Genomic DNA, 27,200 nt, shown 5'->3' on the forward strand with positions numbered 1-27,200 from the left:
AAAACAAACACAGAAACGTTCAACCCCGCACATTTTGGCAATCGTTAAAAGTAATGCTCGTGTCGATTGATACAAAAACATTTAAAACCCAGCAAGGAAAGTAGTAAAGTCGGACGGGGCCGACTATATAATACCCTTCACCACTATGGGTATATTAAGCAGGACTATTAACATGAAATTGGATGAAATAAAATATGTGATATTTATCTAGCTGTGAATCGACTTCAAACAAATATCAATAGGTCATCCATTGGGCTATGTCTGTACTTCTAGAAAGCGCAACTACGTAATTCTATGTTCAATTTTGTACGTTGTGCAAAAGTTGATGTCAATCTGACTAACATGAGGAGTTTAATGTCCAATTTACTTAAAATCGGGCAAATATATATTTGGAAGTTATATCCAAATATGAACCGATTTCAACGAAACTTGTCACAGGTTACGTTATACTAATTTCAGTACGTTTTGTTCCTATCAGCCATATATTGGATCCTTGGTGCGTCAATTACTTGAAATCAATATATAATATAAGGGAGTTATATCAAAATCTCAACCGATTTTCACGAAACTTGGCACACATCTGTCTGGACTAAATTCAGTACGCTATGCCAAATCGAAGAATATAAAGGGACTGTGGTGCACCATTTACATTAAATCGGACGCAAATATATATGGGAGCTATATCTAAATCTTGACCGATTTTATCGAAAAATGACAAACATCACTCTACGCTCAATTCAGTACGTTATGCCAAATTTCGTGCAAATCGAAAGATATATAGGGACTTTGATGCACCATTTACATGAAATCGGAGGAAAATATATATGGGAGCTATATCTAAGTCTGGACCGATTTTAACTTAACTCGGCAGACTCAATTTAGTACGTTATGCCAAATTTGGTGCAAATCGAAATATATATAGGGACTTTGGTGCACCATTTACATGAAATCGGACGAAACTATATATGGGAGCTATATATCTAAATCTGGACCGATTTTCACGAAACTTGGCAGACATCATTCTAGGCTCAATTCAGTACGTTGTACCAAATTTCGTGCAAATCGACAGATATATAGGGTCTTTAGTGCACCATTTACATGAAATCCGACGAAACTATATATGAGAGCTATATCTAAATCTGGATCGATTTTCTCGAAACTTGGCAGACATTACTCTAGGCTGAATTCAGTACGTTTTTCTCGAAACTTGGCAGACTAGAGTAATCTAGGCTGAATTCAGTACGTTATGCCGAATTTCGTGCAAATCGAAAGATATTTAAGAACTTTGGTGCATCATTTACCTTAAATCGGACGAAAAAATATATGGGAGCTATATCTAAATCTGAACCGATTTTTTCCAATTTCAATAGGATTCGTCCTAGGGCCAAATGAATGAGCTGTGCCAAATTTCATCCAATTGGAATAATAAATGCGACCTGTATTTTGTTTACAATATAACATGGACAGACGGACAGACGGACAGACGGACATGCGAAGATCGACTTAGAAAGTGATTCTATGCATATTCTCAAAGGAACCATGGGTCTATCTCGATTCCTTTTGCCTGTTACAAACATATGCACAAAGACATAATACCCTCTACCATAGTGTGGTGAAGGGTATAAAATTACTATCGCTACAGCCCTGTCAGCTTTTGGATGATCAACAGTGTGGGTGTTCGAATTCAAAACAAAAACAATAAAAGTCGTCAGTTTCTAAATCAAGAGGAGGGTGGTACATCACAATTGGTTTGCCTGAAATCTTCGGCATGAACCAAAACCATAAAAAAATCAAGAGGTTTCTATGCAAAACCTGGAACCAAACCGAAACAAAGTAGAAACAACAGAATAAACTGTACGACTTCTTACGAAAGCCCACTTCCTATCGAACACGTCGATAACTGGGGAAACTATACGACTTCTTACGAAAGTCCACTTCCTATCGAACACGTCGATAACTGATTATGTAACCATAAAAAGGAGATCTGAGAAACCTATGATAGATGAAAAATGTTTTAAGATGCAATAAAGAGCTTTTCACAATTTAAAGCGAGTGGGTGAGACAACGTCTTTATATTTCACATCTGAGCTTCACATTTTGAGCTTCATATCAGTAAAATTTTAGAATATTGTGGTCACTGACATGAGGACATGCGGTCAAAGTCAAAATTTTGTATTAGGTTGGGGAAAATGAAATACATTATTTTTTCGGCAGTAAAAAAAAATAATTGTGCTGTTTTTTGTTTGTTGCATTCAGTTGAACAGAGAGAAAATTCGCTACATCTTACAAAGGCGAAAATGCAAGCCAATCGGCTAAAATTGAGAATGGTGTTTATGGTTCCGATACTGTAAAAGCCAAGAATTTTCAGGAATTTTTGATGCTAAAGATGCACCTCGCACAGGTAGCCGGTCGTAAATAATGTCGATACAATGTTGATAACAGATAAAAATAACCTGAAATCGAGAGGTACGATTACATGGCAGCTATATGAAATCTTGGACGCAGAGACCCCATTTTCTATACCACTATTTGCTTTGATATTAAAAGCATGTGAACCAAATTTTGGTAACAGATGTCAAGTGGTTCGCCAGTTAATGAGTTCATACCCAATATTTGGGTAAAAACTCAAAGTGGGGGTATCTTTAAATGGGGACTACCAGAAAACGTGGACCTGCGCCGGCATGGATATTTTGCACATATTTAAAACACTCGGGGCAATTAACAGTCAATTTTATTGTAAAATGTTGATAATAGATAAAAATTAACTTAAATCGCGAACATGGACCCCAAGACCCTATTTTCCATACCAGTAGTTGTTTTGACAAAAAAAAAAAATAAATAAGGCTATAGAAAACCCAATTTTCTATACTAGCTTTGCACTCTGAAGTCAGACCAAATACCTATAACAAGATTAGTACTCTGACACCGAAAAGAGAGCTATTGTTAGCTAGCTCATCCCGACTATCAGAAAGGATGGAAAGGTTTCTCTTATTGAAGAATCGGGGAATGCAATTTCATTGCCCTGCCGGATCAAAATACGATGATCCTTTAGATGAAGGTTTCGAGCTATAAAGAGATGTCTAAAATAAACCAGGAGCAGGAAGCAAGAAAGGTAGAACGGTGACTTTTTTTGAGGAACTCGGGATTCCGATTTCATTGCCGCTGTCAAATGACAATACCATCCATCCTGAAGGTTTCAAGCTATAAACAGGTTTCTAAAATAAACCAACCTGATGAATAGCAAAGCATGCTTTAAAAGCAATATCCTCTAAAATAGTACTGAAATCCGGTCTTGTACGAAACATATGAATACCCGGCAATGAAAAATTTAGCCTACTCAGCAAAAGCGCTATTGACCTACGTATTGCAAATTACCCCTATCATACAAATTTTTGGAATTAGGAGATGAGAATTCAATCTTCAATGAATAATGAATTTGAATTCCGAGGTGAGGCATGGGCGAAGTATACTCACAAAATCCTTTAAAATAAGGAGGGGATAGGAAAGAAAACAAAACTGTTGTTGGGGGACCCAGATCACCAGATATTCTTATAGGACACCTCAGACTGCAGGCACATTTAAACAAGATTAAATGCATTTTTTGCAAAGGTTCGAACCCAATTTTTGTGTAAATGGAAAATACTGAAGGATTCCACTAAATCCCTAGAAGTATAGGGAGACCAAACTTAAGATGTTTCTTCTAACTTCTTTCCTTTTTAGAGCGCACAACAGATCTTGATTGATTTATGGTCCAACTATTTTTCAGCCTAACTTAGTGTTCTGTATACCTAAGTATACCTCGCTCAGAAACAATTGCAAATGATGCTGCTTTTGTCCAATATATTGAGTATAACCAAGGATTTCCAATTCTCATTTTTTAGAATTGACCAGTCAACAAACATCAGAATTCCGACCAACAAGATCTTGTTATTTAACAGCTTGCAAATTCTTCCATTGGGAACAAAGAAAAGGTATACTCCAAAAGCCCAGATTTAATTCAAGATAGATTTCGTAAACCTATGGATGAAAAGTATATAGTCATATAAGAGTGATCGTGGTGGTCATCTGACTGATATCGGTTTTTATTACTATCGCCATACATTCCTCTTTATTATAAAATAAACATAAAATCATTCAAAAGCTTAAAGATGAAATTTGGGAGACTAAAGGGGACATGGATCATTCTTCTTGGTATTTTGGAATGGAAACTAAATGATAATGACATAGTCCTGTAAGGGTGTTCGTGGTTGTCATTTGGCTGAAACTGATCTTTATTATGATCACTTATTTCAAACATGGCATTTTTCTTTAAATACGAAAAATATTTGAAACCCTATATTTAATATTTTTGTTTATTAATCAAATGTTTAAACGAAAATTTGTTTCTCTGTAAATATATCACAAGTGTTAGATATTCCTCTAGTATTAAATATTTCTTACTTTTCCAACGAACTACCATCTCCATTGTACTGGTCATCAAATTCAACCAAAAAATTCCTATGAAATGTCCACTGAATACAAACATTTAAAATTTAAAAAATGTTGTCAGTTAAATTGTTGGAATTTTCTAAATATTTGAATTTACTTCACATTTCACTTTAATCAAAATTTAGTTAGAAAGAAATGTTTACCAAGTAAAATGTAAAATCCTATCACAAAACGTCTCAGTCAACATACCAAGTGCAACTCAACCATCTTACATACCTCTATATACATCAACAAACAATAGCTCCTTGCTTATGGTCATTTAAGGAGACAAACAAGGATACGAAAGAAATTTCACTGAATTACAACTTATGCCACTTAACAACAAGTAAAAGATAGCGAATATCTTAAAAACAAGAGTTTTCTTTTGCTAGTTTCTGTCATACTTCGTATTCTACATTGTTTCTTCTTATATATATAATACGAGTGTTTGGTTTGGTCCTTTTAATGTGACACAATGACACTTATAAGGATATTTTCAGCTTGAGACAATAATAATAATATGAAAAGCTAACGTAGAATATATATGTATCATGTAAGTACAGTGGCTCCAATTGGTCTATATAGAAACCGAAGGTCTTTATAAAGACCAATTGGTCTATATAGAGACCACAGGTCTTTATAAAGACCAATTGGTCTATATAGAGACCACAGATCTTTATAAAGACCAATTGGTCTGTATAGAGACCACAGGTCTTTATAAAGACCAATTGGTCTATATAGAGACTACAGGTCCTCAGTTACTCTGATATATTCTACGTTCCACTGTCGATCTTAAAATTGTATCTTCTTACTTAACAAATATGAGCGACATGTAAGCAAAAGGAAAGTGCAAATAACAAAATAGGAAAAACAAACAAAACAACCAAACAACAAACTTTTACACTTAGCACTAGAAAATCTTGTTGAAAATTGTATTTTTCTCCAAAGTATTTGTTTTTGTTTTTAATTCGTTGCAACATTTTCTTCTTGTTGTTACACAAATCAAAGGATGTGTAAAAAAATGCGTAAACTTAACACCAGTTTACCAGTTCTTTCTATTTTTCTGTACGCTTCCACAGTCAACAACTTAAGTACACAATGCTACGAAACTTTTATAACATTGCAGCAAGTAGTAGAAGAAGAAGCTGAGAATAAAATAGAAAAGTTTGTTTGTCAAATCGTACAGAACAAGGCGTATGAGTGATGGGGTAGTTGAAATTGTCATCTAAAAAATAAATCATACGTCGGTTGACGAGTCATGTTGGAAGGATGGTGGTGGTGACGACGGTAAAACTTTTTCTGATTTAAAATTGCGACAAGTTCAGGGAAAAAAGTTTTTCAAGGATATATGAAGACGTATTGTGTAATTGTTTAAAAAATTTGAAAAAGTATTAAATTTCTTCAACCGTTTGTTTTTTTCGGCACAGTTCACAAGCAATTATTTGAGGAATTATTTGATAGGGGAAATTGGGATTAAACTGCTCACATATGCCACATTCACTTTCCTTTGTTTTTTAATTGTATTTTTTCATCATCAAAGAGTAAAGGGTCTCTCTTTTATGACAGACACAACACAACACAATAAAAGATAGCTGTCAATATATATTATTATCCACATTTTACATCTGCATAAATAAAATCGCTGGCAAAACAAGAATAGTTCTTCCAAAGAACTACATTTTCATGTTCTTAACATTTAATTCTATGCTCCTTATTAATCCATAGAAATTATTTTCCCACAGGTTTCTTTTACCCTGCCCACACTCACTCACTCACTCACCATTAAGGTAGTTGTATTTGAATATTTAAAAAAAATATTTCCTTTTCTTAAAATCCTGTCCCTTTTCAATAACATTACTGTGGGAGAATTCTTTATGCCCGCTGATATTTCTATGATGAATGAAAATTTCTTTCGCACTAAACAAGTTTTTATATTTCCATTGCTACACCACCACCTTCATTAGAAATTCCAGGTGGTATTTTATACGAGGGCTACTATTTTTATTTTTGGCACAGACAATACAAAATCTGACATTTCCATGAAAACTTTTGTGTCGATTGCTGAAAAGACGTTACTTCAAAAGACCTTTGTAAAATCGTCAGAGGTGAGGTCCCCAAAATAAAACAGCTATCGATCGTGTGGTTTTCGAAAAAAAACAAGGAAGAAGCTCTTAAAATCAAACGATTTCCTTCAAAATTAGTCATAAAGTGTGTGGAGAAATTCGAAAAACGAACATGCGCCAACTGCCGTACTGACCTGACTTGGCAATCACTTACTTTTTTTCATTCCTGCACAGTAAAAACGTTGTTCGCCCGAGACGAACTTGTTATACCCTACACCATAAGCTGAGCAATTCCCATAATATTGCGAGATCTATCGTGTTTTCACAAACGGGCACCCATGGCTAAATGGACATAGAATTTTATACTTTATGGGGCCTCCGACGAATGTTTAGATGTGTTTCAAACGAAATGACAAATTTAATGTGCAGATGCCGAATAATGCATCTGTGCGTATGAGCCCGGAATAAAACAGCAATTGACTGTGTGGATCTTCGAAGAATATGTGGAAAATGTTGTTCTTTGTAAAATAGTGAGAGCTCAAAAAATCTCATCTTGTGGTAGTTTAGTTTAGTTAGTTCAAGGAAATAAGGACGAAAAATATGAACTAAGAATCAAGATAGAAAGATGATATGTTTTATAAAAGTATTGGTTTGATTGAAGACATGTCACCTGACAGTTCCACTTGAGCAACGTGAGACCATTATCTGAAGTCTTCGAAGAAAAACGAAAAAAATATCGCCAGAGGATGCTGTTGAGGCATTCTAAACCATATTTTGGAGGTATTTCAATCCGAAAATTGTTTGAGTGCATGAAAAAGTTTCTGATTTTAAGATTATTATGAGTGAACACCACTTGGATTGTGTATCACCTTTGTGGTACTACCAGTGGGGTGTTTAACATACCGCCGACTACTACGACGCATTATTTGCCGGAAGTGATACAAGGATACTTCAGTGCACATCAAGAAAATGTCGGCATAGGTAATGACCAGAGGTATACGGCGCTGGCTGAGCAAATTAATAACTCAACATTTTCACGGTGATGAAGGAAGTCTCCACATGGGTAAGTGGAAATTGCCAAGGCTCGCCAGACATCACCATAATGACCTATCCTGGCAACCTGTCATTTTACTCGAATCAGACCATCTCCCTATCATTGTTTCTGTAAATAGGCCATCCGAATTCATAATATCTGAACGCCGTACTTTCCTTAACCATGGGATTGGCAAAGTTTCAAAGAGGTGACTCTTCAGAAAGCAACCCATCCTGTAATATCCACGTCTAGCTTAAAGGAATTTTCAAAAAATCGTCATACTTCTATCCCTCACTATACATTTGCTAGGTGAACCCCCAGGGTGAGAAAAATTACTTTAAAAATTAATAAAACTTTGTGACGGAACATGTAAATTGTGTGCATCGGTTAAATCACTCAATCGAACACTGTATTAAGTTTCCTAACTGAGGATGTACCACACAAATGTAGCAGATGTCATCATAGAGAGCCTAATCCTAAAGGATTATTGTAAGATCCTATTATTGTGAATATTCTGTGAGTTCCTTCCATCTATTCACCACTTAGAAGTGTGAAATGAAGATCCCGCTGAATATAATGATCGATGGAGAGCAGATTCCGACCTAGGATATTGGGTATAACGATTCACATAATATTGAAGCTGCATACGGAAGCGATAAGCTGAGAGTTAGGAACATGGTCCTCAAATCACCGTCTGGGCGCTGATAAAGATAATTTGTTGTCCTCTCTGTGATAAGCTATGCGGCACTACAGTGGTTTGCGAAAGTATGTGATATGCAGTGCAGGAATATGCCGACATGTCAGAATGTCGACCTGAAAACTGCAACAGAAACAGCAACTAGTGAACCGTCTTCATACCCGTTCATCGGAAGAACCAAATATTGTCTATACTGTAATTGCTTGGGTGTTACTGTCGGGAAGACCACTGCCTTATGATAATGATAATGTGTATGGAGAAAGGTTCAAAGGCACCTGCGTGAACCTCTAGATGAGGCAGATTTGAGTAACATTTATACAGATGCAGTCGACCAGACAATAAAACAGTACCGTATGAATGTTATACTCCATAGCAGAGTAGCATCTGCCTAGAGGGACACGACTAGTCTAAGCACAGCTAAGATCGAATGGTGCAACCGAAGTTAAGTTCCCGCAGAATATATTGGGAATAACGATCGACAGTTATTTTAAACAATCTGCAGAAGATTCGGAGATACTCTCCGAAAAACTGAGAAGTAGGAACAAGATCTTCACGTCTGTGGCCGGCAGTACTCTGGGAGCTTAACATCCAGGTACGTTAGGAGAAAGGTCTTAAGGCACAAGAGGGAGACCCCGAGAAGTAGCTGCCTGGACAGACATGAGGAGTCTTAGCACATCTAAGATCAGGATGGGCACGAGTTGCTGGCTCGATAACTAAAATATCTCTTTCAAGTGAACTAGGACCACACGACACGTTGCGCCGGTTCAAATCTCTTGCTTAGCCTATTTACCTATCAATTAATTTTCTTATCCTAAGGACTTCAAAGTAAGAAGTGCTCAATGTAAAGCAAATTTGAAATCTCTTAAAGGAGACAAAATAGTTTTTCATAAATACATTAAAGGTTAATACTTTAGTATGACCTTAACGATTATTTTTTGATCAGATGTCGTAAGATAATTATTGATGATAACTATTCGCGTTTTAATTTTTAAACCAGAAATATATTTACCGGCCTTCGTCGTATTGCTTACTAAAGCAAACCATAACCTCCCCCACCCTTTACATAACCTATGTCATTTATGTATTTGCATTTCCTATGCAGATTGGTTTGCTTGTTCCCAGAAGGACCTTCGATCCTTATGGTCGGTCGTTCGGTCTCTATTCTTAAGCAGCATTTACAATTTGAATATTGTGTTAGAATTTGTTGTGGTCCTTGGTTATAGAGGAGGATAGGTGGGTGAGGTGTTTAGTATTACTTAGTTTTGTGGGTGAAATATTTCTTGGTTATTTTAAGCGGTTTATTCATCAACCATTGCAGAATGTTTGTGAGCTAGCGCTCACCTTTAAATTGGTGGAATGTAGAGGGAAGTTGACGTTGTTGTTTTTGGTGTGGGTGATTTTTTCTTTTTATTTGAAATCAAGAAAAATATGAAAATGTTTTAATAACTGTTAGAACGAACGTTGCAATGAAACTCGTTATGCATTTGTGTTTGCATAAATGTGTAATATTTTCGGTTGAATATTTTAATATATTTTCTGCAATGATTTTGTGTGGATTTAATTCGTATCCTTCATTTGCAAATCAAAATGAACAACAATATTTTGAATAGTTTTTATAAAAACTTGGTTTAAAAATGAAGTTAAATTAAAATAACTAAAAATGCTACACCAACACGTGGCCCTATATACCTCATTTCCAACCCAAATATCCTATCTGGAAACATCTTCAAAGAATTTCATTCTGATTTAAGGGGACCCCCCCCCCCATTCTCGGGGTCAAAAATTTTGTTGATTTATTGTTTCAGCATCAAGTGACGGCTAAAGGGCTTCTCAAACTTGAAACGCGTTTTTCTCTAAACATTTTTTTGTGAATGGCGGTCACGATAACTCAAAAACTATTAACCCAATCGATTTCAAATTTTTACACGTTTCTCTGTGAATGTATAGCTATCGTATGAACTAGGATAAAGCCAATCGGTGAAGATCTTCCTTATTTTTTAACTTGGTTTTTGGTAAAAAATCGGCGATTTTCCACAAATATTTTTTCAAAGGTCCACCATTTTGTTAATTTTAGACCGAAGTCAATAATCCTAGTTCATACGAGAGCCAGACATGTACTCTTTCTAACACCGTTGGAATTTTCGGATTCCGATGTTCCAGTGAGGAGTTATCATGCCCACCTCTCTTTAATTACAAAAAACAACAACAAAACAATAACAAACATTTTTTGTAAATTATTTTTCTTCTCTTTTAAATCTTCAAATATATATGTGCAAAGTTACAAACCTTAACAAGCATTGGTATTGATTTACCAGCCCATTGAAAATCTTGAAAAATTAAAATCGAGAATGGGTGGGGTTCCCTTAATATAAAAAATGTACCAAAGGGTTAGTAGTATATAACAATATTGACTTCAACCCTCTGGCGACTCATATACAAATTTTGGAGGTCACATAAAAATTGCCTTCCTAGCATTCATTTCAAATCACAACTATTACACAAAATATATTAAGACACATTTTCCTAAAATTACAATTACAATTTCTCGAAAATATATATTCATAGTTCCTTACACCCCGACAGATAGCCATTATCTTTGGTATTTTAATCAATATTCATGTCAAATCTGAATTTTAAGAGTACTTAAGGGCACAACAGACCAACAAACAACAATTCAATGTCTTGTGCCATTAAAATCTAAACATGTTATTTTACATTACAACTACAACAAACACAACAACAGCTACAAGGACAACAATCAGGAAAATGACAAACATTACAATTTCAAGAATGATTGAAATTATTTTCCAGAAAATTTGCAATGATTTGGCAAGAGTTGTTGTTGCTGTTGTTATTGTTGGTAACATTTGGCATGCATTCTAAGGCATATTTCTTTGGCATTTCAAATCAAATTTGAAATGCACTCACGTATGATTTGTTTATCTGCTAGCAGCATAAGAGGAAGAGCTAAAGAAATCTTTTCGAAAGATGTGACTAAATTTTGGTTTCGAGCATTAAATGTGAAGACATGTTGGGAATTTTGTTAAGCCGTACTAAAACAACATTGTGTTGACAAATAGCAAATGTTTGGTGTATTGTAAAATTGTCGCAAAATTTACTTAATTGTAAATAATTACAATACTGTGGAATACATTGTTTAAACTAAATTAAAAATATTAATTGTATAATATTCATTATTAATTATAAATTATAATTTAAAAAAAAATAATCTGTGGAGAATATGAGGATCAGTGGCGAGATCCGAAACTGTAGTCTTCCCTGACATACGCCTTAGTGGACAATGCCTTACTTTTCCCATTAATAAATATATGTTTTTATAAAACAACAAAACAAACTGAGATTAAGCCTGACTATTTGTAATTACAGAATTCGAAAAGTATTCCAAATAATCCGCCAACACTACCAAAAATTTTGAGTAAAATAAATTTAAAACCAGTAAGGAAAGTAGTTAAGTCGGACGGGGCCGACTATTGATACCCTTCACCACTTTGGGTATATTCAACAGCAGATGAATCCTAACAGACGTCGCATTTTTAAAGGACCAGTAAAATGAAACACTGTGCCAAATTTCGTGCAAATCGAAAGATATTTAGGGACTTTGGTGCACCATTTACATAAAATCGGACGAAACTATATATGGGAGTTATATCTAAAACTAAACCGATTTTCACGAAACTTAGCACACATCATTCTAGACTTAATTGAGTACGCTATGCCAAATTTCGTGCAAATCGAAAGATATTTAGGGACTTTGGTGCACCAAATACATTAAATCGGACGAAAATATATATGGGAGCTATATCTAAATTTGAACCGATTTTTTCCAATTTCAATAGGTTTCATCCTTGGGCCAAATAAGTGGCCTATGCCAACGTTCATGCAAGTCGGATCATAAATGCGACCTGTACTTTGTTTACAATTTAACATGGACAGACAGACAGACGGACAGACGGACGGACATGCATAAATCGACTTAGAATGTGATTCTATGCATATTCTCGTTTCCTTTTGCCTGTTACAAACATATGTACAAAGACATAATACCCTGTACCACAGTGCGGTGAAGGGTATAAAAAGGGGGTTATATGGAGACTACCCCAAAAAGGGGGCGAATATTATTAATTTTTGGTAGGGAGATTTGCTACTATATACAACTAGAAAATACCAAATTGCAGCAAATTGGGATAAGAAACGCGCTCAAGAACCCCAAAATACCGAAGATTGGGGGTACCCTTATATGGGGGCTATCCAAAAAAATTGACCTATATTCATAATTTTTTGTGGGGAGATTTGGTACCTATTAAGGACTCAAGATACTAAATTACAGCCAATTCGGTGAAAAAATCCGGTCAAAACCCCCCAAAAACTGGAAATTGGGAGGTACCCTTATATGGGGGCTACCAGAAAAATTGGACCTATATTTATAATTTTTAGTGGGGAAATTTGGTACCCAATAAGAACCCCATGTACCAAATTTCAGCGAATTCGGTTGAAAACCGCGCTCAAGAACCCTAAAATACCGAAAATTGGGGGATATCGTTATATGGGGGGTACCAGAAAAAATTGACCTATATTTATAATTTTTAGTAGGAAGATTTGCTTCCCAATAAGAGCTCAGCACCCTATCACAATTCCTTCAGAAGATAGCGCGATTACAACAGACGGACGGACGGACATGGCTAGATCGTCTTAGAATTTTACCTTGATCAAGAATATATATACTTTATAGGGTCGGAAATGAATATTTTGATGTGTTACAAACGGAATGACAAAATTAATATACCCTACATGCTATGGTGGATGGTATAAAAAGTGCACGAACTTACACCGCAACAGAAAGAAAATAGACTCAAAAGAGCCGAAAATGGTGATCTGCTGAATTTGGTATTCTCTGAAGAGATAACATTCGGTGTCCAGCTGTTTGTAAACAAACGAAATGATCGTGTTTACTTGCCAAAGAGGTCAGCTGAAAATATGCACCTTCGGTTGGCCAGCAGAACTAAAGCACCGGCCATGATGATGGTTTGGACCGCCGTTACAGCCGATGGTCGCTATCCACTCGTATTAATCGACCATCAGAATAAATGCCGAATCTTATCGCGAAAATATTTTGGAGGGTGCATTAAAGCCTTGGACACGGAAACATTTTGGCCGCAGACCTTGTACATTCCAATAGGACTCAGCACCAAAGCACTCAGCACGCGCCACCCAGAATGGTTAATAAATGAGGTTCCTTGCTTAATTTCCAGCACAATGACCACCAAAATATCTGGATACCAATCCGTTGGGCTATTGTGTCTGGAGTATTTTGGAAAGCAAGGTTGGCACTAAAAAATGTCAAAGTGTCGATCACTTCATACAAGCGCTTCGCCGGGAGTGGGCCAAAATATCGCAGAGCAACATTCGGGCAGCGAGTAGTGGTTTCATTGGCCGTTTATATAAAAGTAAGTAAGAAAGTAAGATAAATATCAATTTAATCTATAGAACTATAAATTAAATTAACAACTATGTATTAATAAATCATAAATATAAAACTAAATAATAAATTTTGAACTCAATTTTTTCTCTTTCCAGTCAAAGTTTTGCAATGAATAGAGATGGGCAGTGGGTAAATACCCGGTAAATTGGGTATATACCCATTTGTGGGTATTTATTTGGGTATTTACTATATTGAATAGGTAATATAACATCTTACACCCTCTTTCCGGGTTTCGGTTATCAAATCGATTTAGAATGGATAGTTTTACAATACTTTAAAGACGTGGGTAAATACCCGAGTTTTTACCCAAAAATTGGGTATAAACTCATTAACTGCCGAACCACTTGACATAGGCGGCCAAAATTTTGCATACATGTTTTAATGTCAAATATAGAAATCCGAAATGGGGTTCCTGGGCCCAAGATTTGATATAGCCCCCATATAACCGTATCTGCCGATTTAAAGTATATTTTTTTTTTGTCTATTAGACACATTTTATAACCAAATTATCTGTAATTTGGCACAGAGTGTTCTTTTTGGGTACCATATGTCCATGCAAAAATGTATATATGTAGGTCCACGTTTACTGGTAGCCCCCATACAAGGTACCCCTTTTTTGAGTATTTACCCAAAAATTGGGTATAAACTCATTAACTGCGGAACCACTTGACATAGGCGGCCAAAATTTTGCACACATTTTAATGTCAAAGCAAATTTAGAAATCCAAAATGGGGTCCCTGGGTCTAAGATTTGATATAGCCATCATATAACCGTACCTCCCGATTTTGGCTGGAATAAGGCTCAGAGAGTTCTCTAGCCCCCATGCAAAGTATCAAAGTACAAAGTATCGTAAAACTATCCATTCTAAATCGGTTTAATAACACCCGCAGCAAATGGGTATTACCCGGTATGGGTATTTACCCGATATTTACCCACCCCTTGGGTATTTACCCGGTAAATACCATCTCTAGCAATGAAAACCAAAGTTTAAAAATCATTCAAAACTCCAATAATAAAAAAAAACTGAAATCTATTACAAATTTAAAAATGCACTGCAATTTTGTACTTATACTTTTTAATAATTATAAATTTAAATAAATAGACTATATATTATGAATATTGAATTAAATTATGAAATATGGAATATCTGACGTAACATCTATGGAAGTTCTCAAATCCATAAAAGTCGTGTAGAGAACATTCCACATGTAGTTACAATACACATATGTATATGTTTGTGTTTATCAATCTATCAACCTAATGCTCTTCCTTTCAATGATCCATTGACAATATGAATTGTTCTTGGTTCATATTTTACACATCATCATCATGCGTACATACATTCATATATACATACTACAGACATTAATTAAGAGACATAACAATACTATGCATTTTGTCCTTGCATAACTTTTGAATTTACTTATGTGAATGCGTTTGTGGGTGGGTGTGTATGTGTGCTTGTGAGAGAGTGTGTAATTCTACTTTGTTGTACTTTTAAAAAAGAATGAAAGTAGAAAAAAAACAATAGAAATCGCAATGGAAGTTTTGCATTGTCAAAATATATTGTTTGAACAACAAATTCATATTCGTTTAGGGCTTAAGGGAGAATATATGTATGTAGTACTTCCTTCTATGCCATTTCAATTGAATGTAGTTACATATTCGTAAGTGTGTAATGTGTAGATGTGTGTCATCATTCCATACACACATACATATTCCAGTTTTCATGTTAAAGTAAATCAAATATTTGTCTAACCTTTTGTGTGTTGTGTGACTTTGTTCAATTCTGCTGTCTTCCTCTTTATCGTCTCGTTCGGATCTCATCCACACTTTGGGTGATGAGTTGTACGTCTAGGAGTGTGTGTTTGAGTTATTATTTCAAAAAGTGCATAATTTACAATGCAAATTGATTTTACAATTTTTTTGTGTTGTTGTTGCCTAGTATTATTTGAGTGTGTGTGTTATTTGTAGGAGTGAGCAAGTTATTGTTTAAGGAAGCCAGAAAGTCTTTAAACTTTAAAATTGTTTATTTTTCCCATTCATTTGCCATGTAAACATATTGAATTAACAAAAGAATTTAAATTTCCAAATATTTATAAATTCAAATATTTCTTTGGCTGTGTACATAAATAATATGCATTGTTTTGTTTATTATTTGAATTTAATTTTGTGTAAAATGTATATGGATTTTGATTTCTAATTTACTTAGAAAATTTGTCGATATGGGAAATTACAAAATTCCTTTAAAATTCCATAAAAAAATTTTTGAAAAAAATTTTTCCGAGCACATTCACATACAAGGAAAATATGCTGATTCAAAATCTGTTCGCGTTCACAAATTCGGATGCTGCGCACAAAAGTTATAGCGGTTTTAAATCTTGTATTTCAAATATAAATTAAATTAATTCCTATTTGTTGTAATTCGAGAATTTCTTCACAAATGGTTAAACACATTTGTTTTCTTTAGATACTAATCAAATTACATTGAAATACGGTATAATAGTCGCGAAAAACAAATAAAAGCTTGAAAATATCTGAAAAAAAAATAAATTAATTTTTGAATTGCCACAACATGTTTTTTTTTTCAATTTTTGATTTTTTGGTATGGTTAAGATAATACGGTTTAGTCTAGATCTTCTACAACAAGTAACGGTTTCTTCTACCAATTCTTTTAGATTGTTAAAAATCGGTAGATTCCTCTGTTAAGAGTTTTGACTTTAAAAATGACCAAATATATTGCAATTACAGTATATGAAAATGATCAACATTAAAAAGGATGAAATTCGTTGAAATCAGTTGATGCGCATGCGGTTTTCGTATAAACCGAATAAATCTCTTCCAATAATTATGCATTTTTCGAGGATTCATTAAGCGGCCTAAGAATGAGTGCCGCTCGATGCACTTTACTATACAAAAACCCTAAAAATGCCGCAACGTGCATACGATTTTATGCGCATCCGATTTCAGTAATCTCCTATTGAAATACACAAAAGGGCACCTACTTTAAAAGGATCGGTTAAGAACCGCGGATGTGCCTCCACAATCGATTTTTGATAAAATACGCATATTATTCGCGTATCGATATATTTCTGACCTATTTTCACACAGATTCGGGAATATGATAACACAAGCATGAATGTATTTAAAATCAATTCGAAGAAAAACGCGATTATATACGCGAATTTGCCAAAATATGTTTTTGCAGTTTTTCCCACATTCAAGGTACTTATATCCGCCGTTTTATTGGGCCGAATTGAACATGGGTGGAACATTGAATGGACTTTCTTAATTTTAGACTTAAAATATATGTTTTTTATAAAAATTTACGCACCAAATTTTCGTCTTTGGAACCCAATTGCAAAGAAGCTACGTTAAGCACATTCATGAGATATACACTAAACGAAGCAAAATCACAGTTCTACAATCCTATAAGTAGTTTATTCCATTATCTAGATGCGCATCCTAATTATAAGAAAAATTAAAAAAAAAAAACACCGAAAATCCGGCTTCAAAATGTCAGCATCCATTTTGGGTGGATCCATTGATTATATCGAAAAATCATACATTAGAACCATATTGTCCATGGGGTATTCTGCAACTTAGTCACTGATCACATGTGCGTACGTCGTTTGGTTTAGCCACAAATCAGGAATGAACACAAAAGAACTCGTTGGCTTCAACACATTTTCACCCATTTTTTTACATTACCACCACCATCACAGCTTCCACGCAACTTATTATTTATTACTAATATTTTAAGATTTTGACAAAAACACTTCATTTTATAGAAATCAATTTAAATTATATGCAATATGTTCATATTTCCCGACTTATAACCTTACACACCTCAGTTTCAAGGAATTTAAAAGATTTTTGTAATTTCCCATATATTTTATAATATTTTCTATATTAAGATTTACAGTTATGCAAATAAGACGACGTTTTACATAAGATTATCTCTAGCATATCCAATTTTGAAATTAATCATATTCATCATTTTAAAATTCAACTCAATCCTCTTATTTATCAAAACTATCAAATTAATTTATTTAAATATTAAATATATATTTTGTAACGTAATTATTTACACATGTTATAAATACAGATATAATAGGACAACGCTGCAACCCGACTAATTTAATTAGAATCAAATAACGATTTAATGTTTCATAATTCCAGGGAAAATTTCATTTAATACCTATTGGCTCATTTACATACATTTACAACTTTTCCTAAAAATACAACACCAACAACATTGAAACATCATCAATTAAATGCCATATCATAAAGGCTAATGTAATTTTATCATCGAATATTATTGCCTTTGGCCAACAAAGTGTGTAATTGTGTTAGAAAGAGAGTGTGTGTGTGTATGTTTGTGTAATATTTAAATAATTTGCACATTTCAATAATATAATAATCTTATATTAATTTTGTATTTAACCTGAATATACATTTCAGACAAATAAATCAACACACATGATTTAAATTGCCCAAAGATACCCAACCAAATAACAACCACATTTCGATAAATACCAAAAACCTAATTTTATGGTTAGTGCCTATGTGTGGGTGGGGGTTCGTTCATGTGAAACAGTCTCAAAGTAATAACTTGTACGGGTTATTATTATGATAGACAGGTTTACTAATTTAATTAGTAACTACAAATATACATAAATTATGAATAACTAATTTTTAAATAAAGGATTTAAATGGCAAAGGGTAAATGTTTGGTGAATTAAACCACATCCTTTTTAAGATGTGAACTTTGAATTAATGAATTTATAAATAGACAATTTTATTTGAAGACGGAGTATTTCATATAGTACCTTTATCATACTTTAAATTGAATAATCTTTGATTTATATTTTTTCATTAAAAATTATTTAATTCAAAATTTACTATTTAAAAATTATAATTTATAGAAAATAATTTTCATATTTTTTTTTTTTATTTTGTTTTTACAAATTAGTGGGGCGTAATCTTTATATTTTATAATTTAAAAATGTATAATTTGTACTAGCATATGCCCGCTACTTCGTTAGCGAATGTGGGTCATATTTAAACATGTATTAACATATTATTTTATGTTCACATAAAACTGCATATGTCAGAAAAACTAAACAACCCACATATTAATATCGACCATAAATTTAATTCGAATACCATTTAGTTCCAAATTTCATGATTCGAGCTCCACAGGTTCACCCAAATTCAAATTGTACCAAATTTAGGAAACATTATTTCCAAGAGTGCCCACCTCAACCATCCAACAAAACTTACTGCATACCCCGATGATCCTACACCCTCACAATAATTCCAAATTCAAATTTCAATTCTATGGTTCGCCCACAATTTAAATTGTACCAAATTTAGTACACAATAGTACGAATTTCCAATACTTCGTACTTAACCCAAACCAACATCCCCACAGTTATCCTAAATCTAAGTTTCATAATTACAAATCAATCGGTTCATCCACAATTCAAGTTGTACCAAATTTAGTACACCCCAAAACTTCCTATATCACCCAAACCTACATCCCAAAGTTGTCTTAAATCCAAATTTCACAATTCAAATTGCACCCAATTTAGTACACAGTAGTACGAATTTCCGAAACTTCCTACTTACCCTACACCTCGACAGTGATCCTAAATCCAAGTTCGAGGATTCCAATTTCATCGGTTTACCAACAATTAAGTTGTACCAAATTTAGTACACAGTAGTACCAATTTCCAAAACTTCCTACATATCCCAATCCTATGCCTCCACAGTGACCCTAATTCCAAGTTCCAGGATTCCAATTCCATCGGTTCACCAACAATTTAAATTGTACCAAATTTAGTACACAGTAGTACCAATTTCCAAAACTTCCTACATACCAAATTTAATACAAATTATTAAAAAATTTTTAAAACTTCCCACACATCTCGATCTTTCACCTCAACAGTGATCATGACTCCAAATTTCATGATTCTAGCTCTATTGGTTCGCCTAAAATTCAAATTGTACCAAATTTAGTACCATTTAGTACCCATGAATATAAATTGCTTAAACTGAATCCTGACCCCGATTCCGCACCCCTACAGTGATCCTAACTCCAAATTTCATTGTTTCCGCTCCCAAGTCTAAACTGTACCGATTATAGTACAATTTGGTACTTTTCGTACACATAAGTAACAAATTTCCAAAGCTACGTACATATCCCATTCCTTCGCTCCGACGGTAATGTTAATTTAAAATTTCAGGGTTCCAGCCCCATTTTAGTTCGAATTTCCAAAAACCCTTTTGTACATCTATCCTACTCTCCTCAACGACCTCCAATCCAAATTTCAGAGTTCTAGCTCTACCGGTTCGCCAAATACAAATGTGATAACATTTAGTACTTTTTATTACTTTTCGCAACGTTCTAGTACGAATTTCCAAAAACCCAGCCAAGAGTGACCCTCACCCAAAATTTCAAGATTCCAACTTCAGCCGTTTCGATCTAGGCACGTGTGTCCGTCCAACTGTCTGTCCATTATAATTTATAAACACGAAACAGGCCACAGTTATGGACTAATCGTTACGAAATTTTGGTTGTAGGTCCAAGGATTGTTTTTAGTAAAGATCGGTTAATATTTAGGCTATCAAATGACCCAAAAAATTTATTTTAATCGCTCTAGAGGCCAAAAATATGATCAGAACCCTTTGTTTCAAATCTCATTCGTCATCCAGGGGTTTTCGAATGTAGAATTCATTTTTAGAAGAGGACAACACTCTTCGAAGATTTTTAGTAGTGCTTTGAAATTTTGCACTGAGATTGCTATTACTGTTGGTATTGAAAAATGGGGTATATCGGTCCACGGTAACGGTACCTTCAAATATTCGGCGTTATGGGATTTTTGACAGGTTTTTCAACAGAATTGGCTATAATTTCCTACGTTCGTTTCTCATTGGGTATAAAATATTCCAACCGAAAATGATGAATATTTTTCCCCTTTTTATACTCCTCACCACACTGTGGTACATGTTTGTTACAGACAAAAGAAAACGAGATAGACACATGGTTCCTTTTGAGAAGATGCATAGAATCACTTGCTAAGTCGATTTGTGCATGTCCGTCCGTCTGTCTTTCCATGGTAAATTGTAAACAAAGTACAGGTCGCATTTATGATCCGAATTGGATGAAATTTGGCATAGGTCACTAATTTGGCCCAAGGACGAACCCCATTTAAATAGGGAAAAATTGGTTAAGATTTAGACATAGCTCCCATGCATACTTTCGTTCGATATATCTTTCGATTTGAACGAAATTTCGCGTAATGTACTAAAATATGTCTAGAATATGTGTTAAGTTTACTGAAAATCAGTTCAGATTTAGATATAGCTCTCATATATATTTTCGTCTGATTTAATGTAAATGGTGTACCAAAATCCCTATATATCTTTCGATTTGCACGAAATTAGGCATAGCATACTGAATAAAGTCAAGAATGATGTGTGTTATGTTTCCGTGAAAAACGTTTCAGATATATATAAAGCTCCCGTATATATTTTCGTCCGATTTTAGGAAAATATTGCACTAAACTCCTAATGTGATTAATGAAATATCGTTTATGTTATTGACCTGTTAACAGAATAGTTTTCAGGAGTTGCATTTAGCTGCTCTTGTTATTTTGTAGTATTGTTTCAGTTCGGCGTGCAAGTTGTCCTACTATACTGAAGATTTTGTTCAATGTGTTCTGTTATAAAGGTTTCCTTTTTCCGAATCACCACTGTCGTCCAGAGTTTTCCATAGGCAGATTTCCTTTCTCGAAGAGGACGACAACTTTCTTCGAAGGATTTTACTATTATTTGGTTAGCATTCCAGTATATGTACTTAATGTTTAGGCTGTCATCGTTGCGTTACCTTTGTCTCTATTAAAACAGCATCCCGAAATATATGTAACAAGCCTTGTAATTAAAGTTAGTGGATGGTCTCTGGTCTCTTGTATTAATATATATATATCCTCCAAAATGACTCTTCAAAAATCAATTCTGAAAAGCTGAGAAGATTTTGTCAGGGTTCGCTTTTGAATGAAAAACCCAGGACCGATCTATATATCTCCGAATGAAATTTGTTCTACCCTCCATCATGAGGTAGGCATCCAAAATCGATAAAAAATCATTGAAATATTTTGTACTATTCCTATGGTGTAAGTGGTATACAGAGCCGAACTTTGATGATAAACAGTTGAATTTTTGTTATTAGGTCAGAAATATAGTAGCCCTCTAATCATCATCTACACCGTTTCTTTCAGGGTTTTCAACAAACCAATTTTTGTTTTATCGTCATTAGATTAATTAGAACATATGCGGCTGTAATTTTGAGCACAGTAGTGGGCAACAAATGTTCCGGATGTATATGGGTTTCGGCGGTGGCTGTAAGATTTTACTAAGGGGATGATCTTATGAAACCCTAATAACTCCTATCTAATTATATTAACAAGTGATGTGTAGTATTTTAATTTTATATATTTATATTAAAATTTAATATTTTTTTTTATATTTAATAACATAACTATTAAATATTTAAATTCAAGTAATGTTTCCAAATTATTCCCAAAATGTTGCTTCCCAAAAAAACACTAAAATCTACAGAGACAAATTATTTTTGCCCAGGCAACAAATCACTAAAATCACATTCATAACAACAACAACAACGACAACAACACCAACAAAGAATAACAAACATTTCCAATAGAAGTTCAACACAGCATATAAAATTGATTTTCAACAACAACGACAATAACTACGTTTGGGCAAACACCCGGAGTTGATGTCTGCAGAGCAATGCCTTTGTCAATAAATCTCCCGAGGAAGAATGATTTCAATGTTTATTTGTTATGCACTCTGTCTCGCTCGGTCGCAATGCAAATGCATTTTGCAAATAAAAAATAGAAGGGAGAGAGAGAAAGAACAAAAAAACAGGTCTAAGAAAAAAGTATGCAAAAAATATGTAGTTGTGCATCAATATATGAATTCGACGACATGGTAGTGGATGTAATTCATCCATGCGAATATTTGCATGCTGCTAACAAATCAAATAAAGTTTAGAATATTTTCAGAGTGCATGGCAATTTCCTGTTACATTTCATATGCATTATTTTTAGATTCGATGTTTTTTTTATTTTATATTCACGAGGTTGTTAGGAGGTAGGTAGGATAAAGAAAAAATAATACTAAGGGATATTTAGAATGGAATGTTGGGAATAGAATTGCAAAATAATTATACAACCAAATATACTGTTCTTATATTATTTTCCACACAAGTTAACACAATTACATCAGAGTCAGAGGCCTTACAGGAGACCACTGTAAGGCCTCTATATAAATCAATTTTCCTCTTAATTAAATTATTTTAAAATTCCTATATGTGCATGTGTGTTTCCTAAATTAAATTATATAAACATTTTATATTATTCTATATAAATATTAAAAAACACAAAAAAGTATAATTAAAATTTCACTTCAGACAATATCTTGGGCAAACAGACAAAAATATGAACTCTTCTCTTTTATGTTCTAGATTTCTTGAGCTAAGGAGGAAAAGTTAAGATTTCCCTTTTTTAATTTGCATTTCAATCTAACCCCGAAAAATGCTCAAATAAGAAACAACAACTTCCTCATATACAACCAACTCTTGACTACACAGTTGATTATATTCTTCTGCAGTTGTCTTTTGTTTCGACAAGTGTATAGGGTCGGTTCGGGTTGGTCGTCAACAACAGTTGTCCTAAAGTTTTTCATTTTACATCTTGTGAAATGTTGTGTTTTACATTTTAATTTTGTTCAAGTTTTTGTTTTGCAGACAAAAACATTGTTGACTAGCTGTCTGCCTGACTGACTGACAGACATACCACCATCACTTGGTCTATATTTTTGGCCATGGCCAAACACATCAGTATCATCATCGTCATCATCAACACCCAGTGCAGTCGTTTTCATCATCGTTAGCTCGTTCTATATTTGTTGTAAACATTTCATTATTCAAAATCTTAGAATGATGTTTACCAAGACTTTGGATATTTGAAGAAAATGTTCTTGAGAAGTTATTTGTATTAAGTTTGGTCATGTAGTAAGTTGTGTTGTCAAAACGAGGTGAAAGGGTTTAACATATTCGTTAAGATTTACAACGGTGTTTAATGAAAATAAATTTATGGGTAGCTTTTACAAAACAGAGATGTGATGTATCATTAAAGTATAAATACTTTGGTAGACCCAACTGTTCGGGTGACGTAGGGGATGATAGACAGCAAGCAAGGGCTCTGATTAGCTTTAACATGGCAAAGCCCAGGCCTATCTTGGTCCCTCTTTCATCTCAATTGTGGACACTGACCTCCCCGCGGTGTCACCTGTGGTAGCTACTTTGCACACCCGTTGAAATAGTCAGCTGATATGTGCCGCGTTGGGTTAATTGCCCACACTCGGAAAAAAAACAATACTATGAAAAAACAACAAAAAATAAAACCAAACCCCCCAATGTTGACGACTCCAGCAAACGTATAAATGACCACGACCTGCGATCTGCCTACTCCGCTAAACTTCCCCATCTGCTTTACGAAAACAATTCTTGACTCGATAATAATATAGTAGCACAATGGGAAAGAATTGCCAACTCCCTACAAATTGCAGCAAAAGCAACACTTGGTTACCAAAAACCTTCATCATGAAACCCATTATACGATCAGAAGTGTCGTAATGCGTATAGGACAACCCTGCAGAGAGTAGCAACATGAAATGCGAGGGAGAAGAGAAGAGAAACGTATTTTCACAAATAACAAGAAAAACGTGAGCAAATCGAGATGTGCAGGAGAAACCAGGTGACAGATACAGTTAACGTGTTGAGGATCAGGAGCATTTTGGGGCCCAGAACCAATAAGTCTTTAATTTTAGTTCAATGAAAAATTAATAGTTATATGCTTTTAAAAATACTATTAACCTTTAAGCAGTCGCGGCACAAATGTAGTAGTGTTATATTAATAGTATTATAGGTAATTAAAATTATCTGTACTTACTGCCATCACTGTGGGGAACACCTTCACGCAACAGAAAATATCGTAAACCTTCCATGGTATATGTTTCAGATGCTTCCAGTGGATCAACAACATTATGTTTACTTTTCGACATTTTTTGACCGTCAACAGTCCAATGTGAGTGAACAAATAGTTCACTTGGTGGTTCGAGACCTGTAATTAAATCAAAGTTTAAAGAATATATATTTTTTATTTAACAAAATTTATGATAAATTACCAACTACAATGTAAAGGCAAAATAAATATAAAAAAACGAAAAATCGTTCTCAGAGACCAGCGATTCCTGAACGGAATCTACGAAACCAAAATTGCACACAATTGACTGTTACAGTATCGGAACCATAAACACCATTCACAATTTTAGCCGCTTGGCTGGCATTTTCGCCTTTTTCAAAGAAAAACTGTAAAATGTACCGAATTTTCTCTTTGTTCACTTCCATTTTAACACCCTGTAACTCACAACTGAATGCACCACACAAAAAACAGCAACACATTTTTTTTACTGCGAATTGTCACCCTTCCAACGAGCATAAATCAAAATTGTGGCATGACCTGTCACTATTTGATAACATGGCTATACTAAGTAGAAAAATATCCACTCGGTCACTTTCCACTATTCCCCCTTCCGCTTTTTTTTTTTATTTTCCTACTGAACATCCTCTAACTTAAGTACTTATATGAATGTTCATAAAGAAGTAATAATAAACATATATATTTAAGGATCAGGGAACAGGATCTGTATTAAAAACTTCAGAAAAATCAAGCTGTGCCACTGAACAAAACATAAATTAAGACCCTCAACAAGGCGACGACAATGGTATACCACCATTCGAAAGGTGCGGCTCAATTAATTACCTTGAGAGAGGTCATAAAAATATTTAGACCTTTGGGCTCATCCAGGGACGTACGCAGGGGGGCGAAATGAATTTTTTTCACAGTAAATTTATGTTTGCAACAACGAATTTTTTTCATTTTGTACTACCGGGATGGAAATTGGCTGTTGGCCAATTTCATAAACGCCTCTCAACTAATAACATTTTCAATTCATCGATTCTACTTTCACTTCAAAATTAGAAAAAATCATAAAACATACCTGCAGCTATTAAAAATGCTGGCCAATATATACCATGGAATTTTAAAATATCTTTTCCAATAACTTGTACCGTTGGTGGCCAGCAGGATTGGAACTAAAACAGAAATTAATTTAAATCAAATCTCTTCATAAAATAATATCAATAACGTACCTTAGGATCAGGATATCCAGCCGAGGTTAAATAATTCACTAAAGCATCCAGCCACACATAAACCGATTGTGAAGCATCATCGGGTACGGGGATGGCCCATTTAACACGTTCCGCTGGACGTGATACCGAAACATCTGGCAATGGTTCTGACAACATGTCGAATAGAATTTTTTCAAATTTTATAGGTTTTACACGGCCTCCTTGTTTCAACCAATAAATAACATCCGATTGTAAACTTGACAAACGGAACATGTAGTTCTTTTCTTCAGTCCACTCGGCCGGATGACCCGATTCCAATGAAAATCGTTCCCCAGTTGCCTCATCAACACGTAGCTGAGAATCGGTAAGGAATGTTTCATCCGATACACAATACCATCCTTGATAATTTGCCGAATAGATGTGACCTTTGGAACTTAGGGTGTTCCAAAAATTTGAGACCGCTTTTTTATGACGATCTTCAGTGGTTCTAATAAAATCATCATTTTGTATGGCGGCCTGTTGGAATACATTACGATACCGGGCTGATATATCTTGACAATAATCTGCAACGGGTATCTTGTGTGAGGCAGCTGCTTGTTGTACTTTCGTTCCATGTTCATCGGTGCCGGTGCACAGACGTACTGTGGCTCCGGGCTTGGCTAAAAGTTTTTGGTAGCGACATATCGTATCCGCAATAACGGCAGAATATAAATGTCCAATATGAGGAGCTGCAAAAACAAATGAAAATCTAATAAGAATTTATTGGCGTCTTGCATGCGGTGTTTTGCATATACAAACCAGCATTAACATAAAATATGGGAGTTGTAACATAAAAACTTGAGCTGATATTGGAACACAGCTTTCGCACTGATTGCACTCTGGGTATTAACATTTTAATTGGCGTCTTTTACATTTAATTTTTTCGCGTCCCGTCAATGAAAAAGCGCAAAAGTTTGACAATTACGAAACCGCTAAACATGAAATACCGTAACACACACAGAACAGTTGTTTTCTGTTTTTGACAATCAGCTGTTTAGGTTTGTGGTTCAATGACGTATGGTACGTTAGGCTGTTGTGATTAGTGGTAACGCAATGTGAAATGATAGCACGTTCATACGAGCAAAATTAATGTTAATTGAATACAAAAACATATGTTA

General features: G+C 34.5%; 1 protein-coding gene across 1 annotated transcript in view; it reads right to left on the bottom strand.

Annotated features, from left to right (window-relative positions):
- LOC133337902 (methionine--tRNA ligase, mitochondrial-like) overlaps positions 1-26,935 on the bottom strand; it is a 44,639-nt gene extending 17,704 nt beyond the window's left edge. The window contains exons 1-4 of the mRNA XM_061546105.1: positions 26,842-26,935; positions 26,065-26,771; positions 25,914-26,007; positions 24,803-24,973 (exon numbers count right to left, since the gene is read on the bottom strand). Coding sequence (XP_061402089.1) covers positions 24,803-24,973; positions 25,914-26,007; positions 26,065-26,771; positions 26,842-26,935 — 1,066 coding nt within the window. The remainder of the gene's footprint in view (positions 1-24,802; positions 24,974-25,913; positions 26,008-26,064; positions 26,772-26,841) is intronic.
- Between the last annotated feature and the right edge of the window lie 265 nt (positions 26,936-27,200).

This window comes from Musca vetustissima, unplaced genomic scaffold (genome assembly GCF_032173495.1).
Source record: "Musca vetustissima isolate MV318-11 ecotype Yass unplaced genomic scaffold, APGP_CSIRO_Mvet_v1 utg32899, whole genome shotgun sequence".
Lineage (NCBI taxonomy): Eukaryota > Metazoa > Arthropoda > Insecta > Diptera > Muscidae > Musca > Musca vetustissima.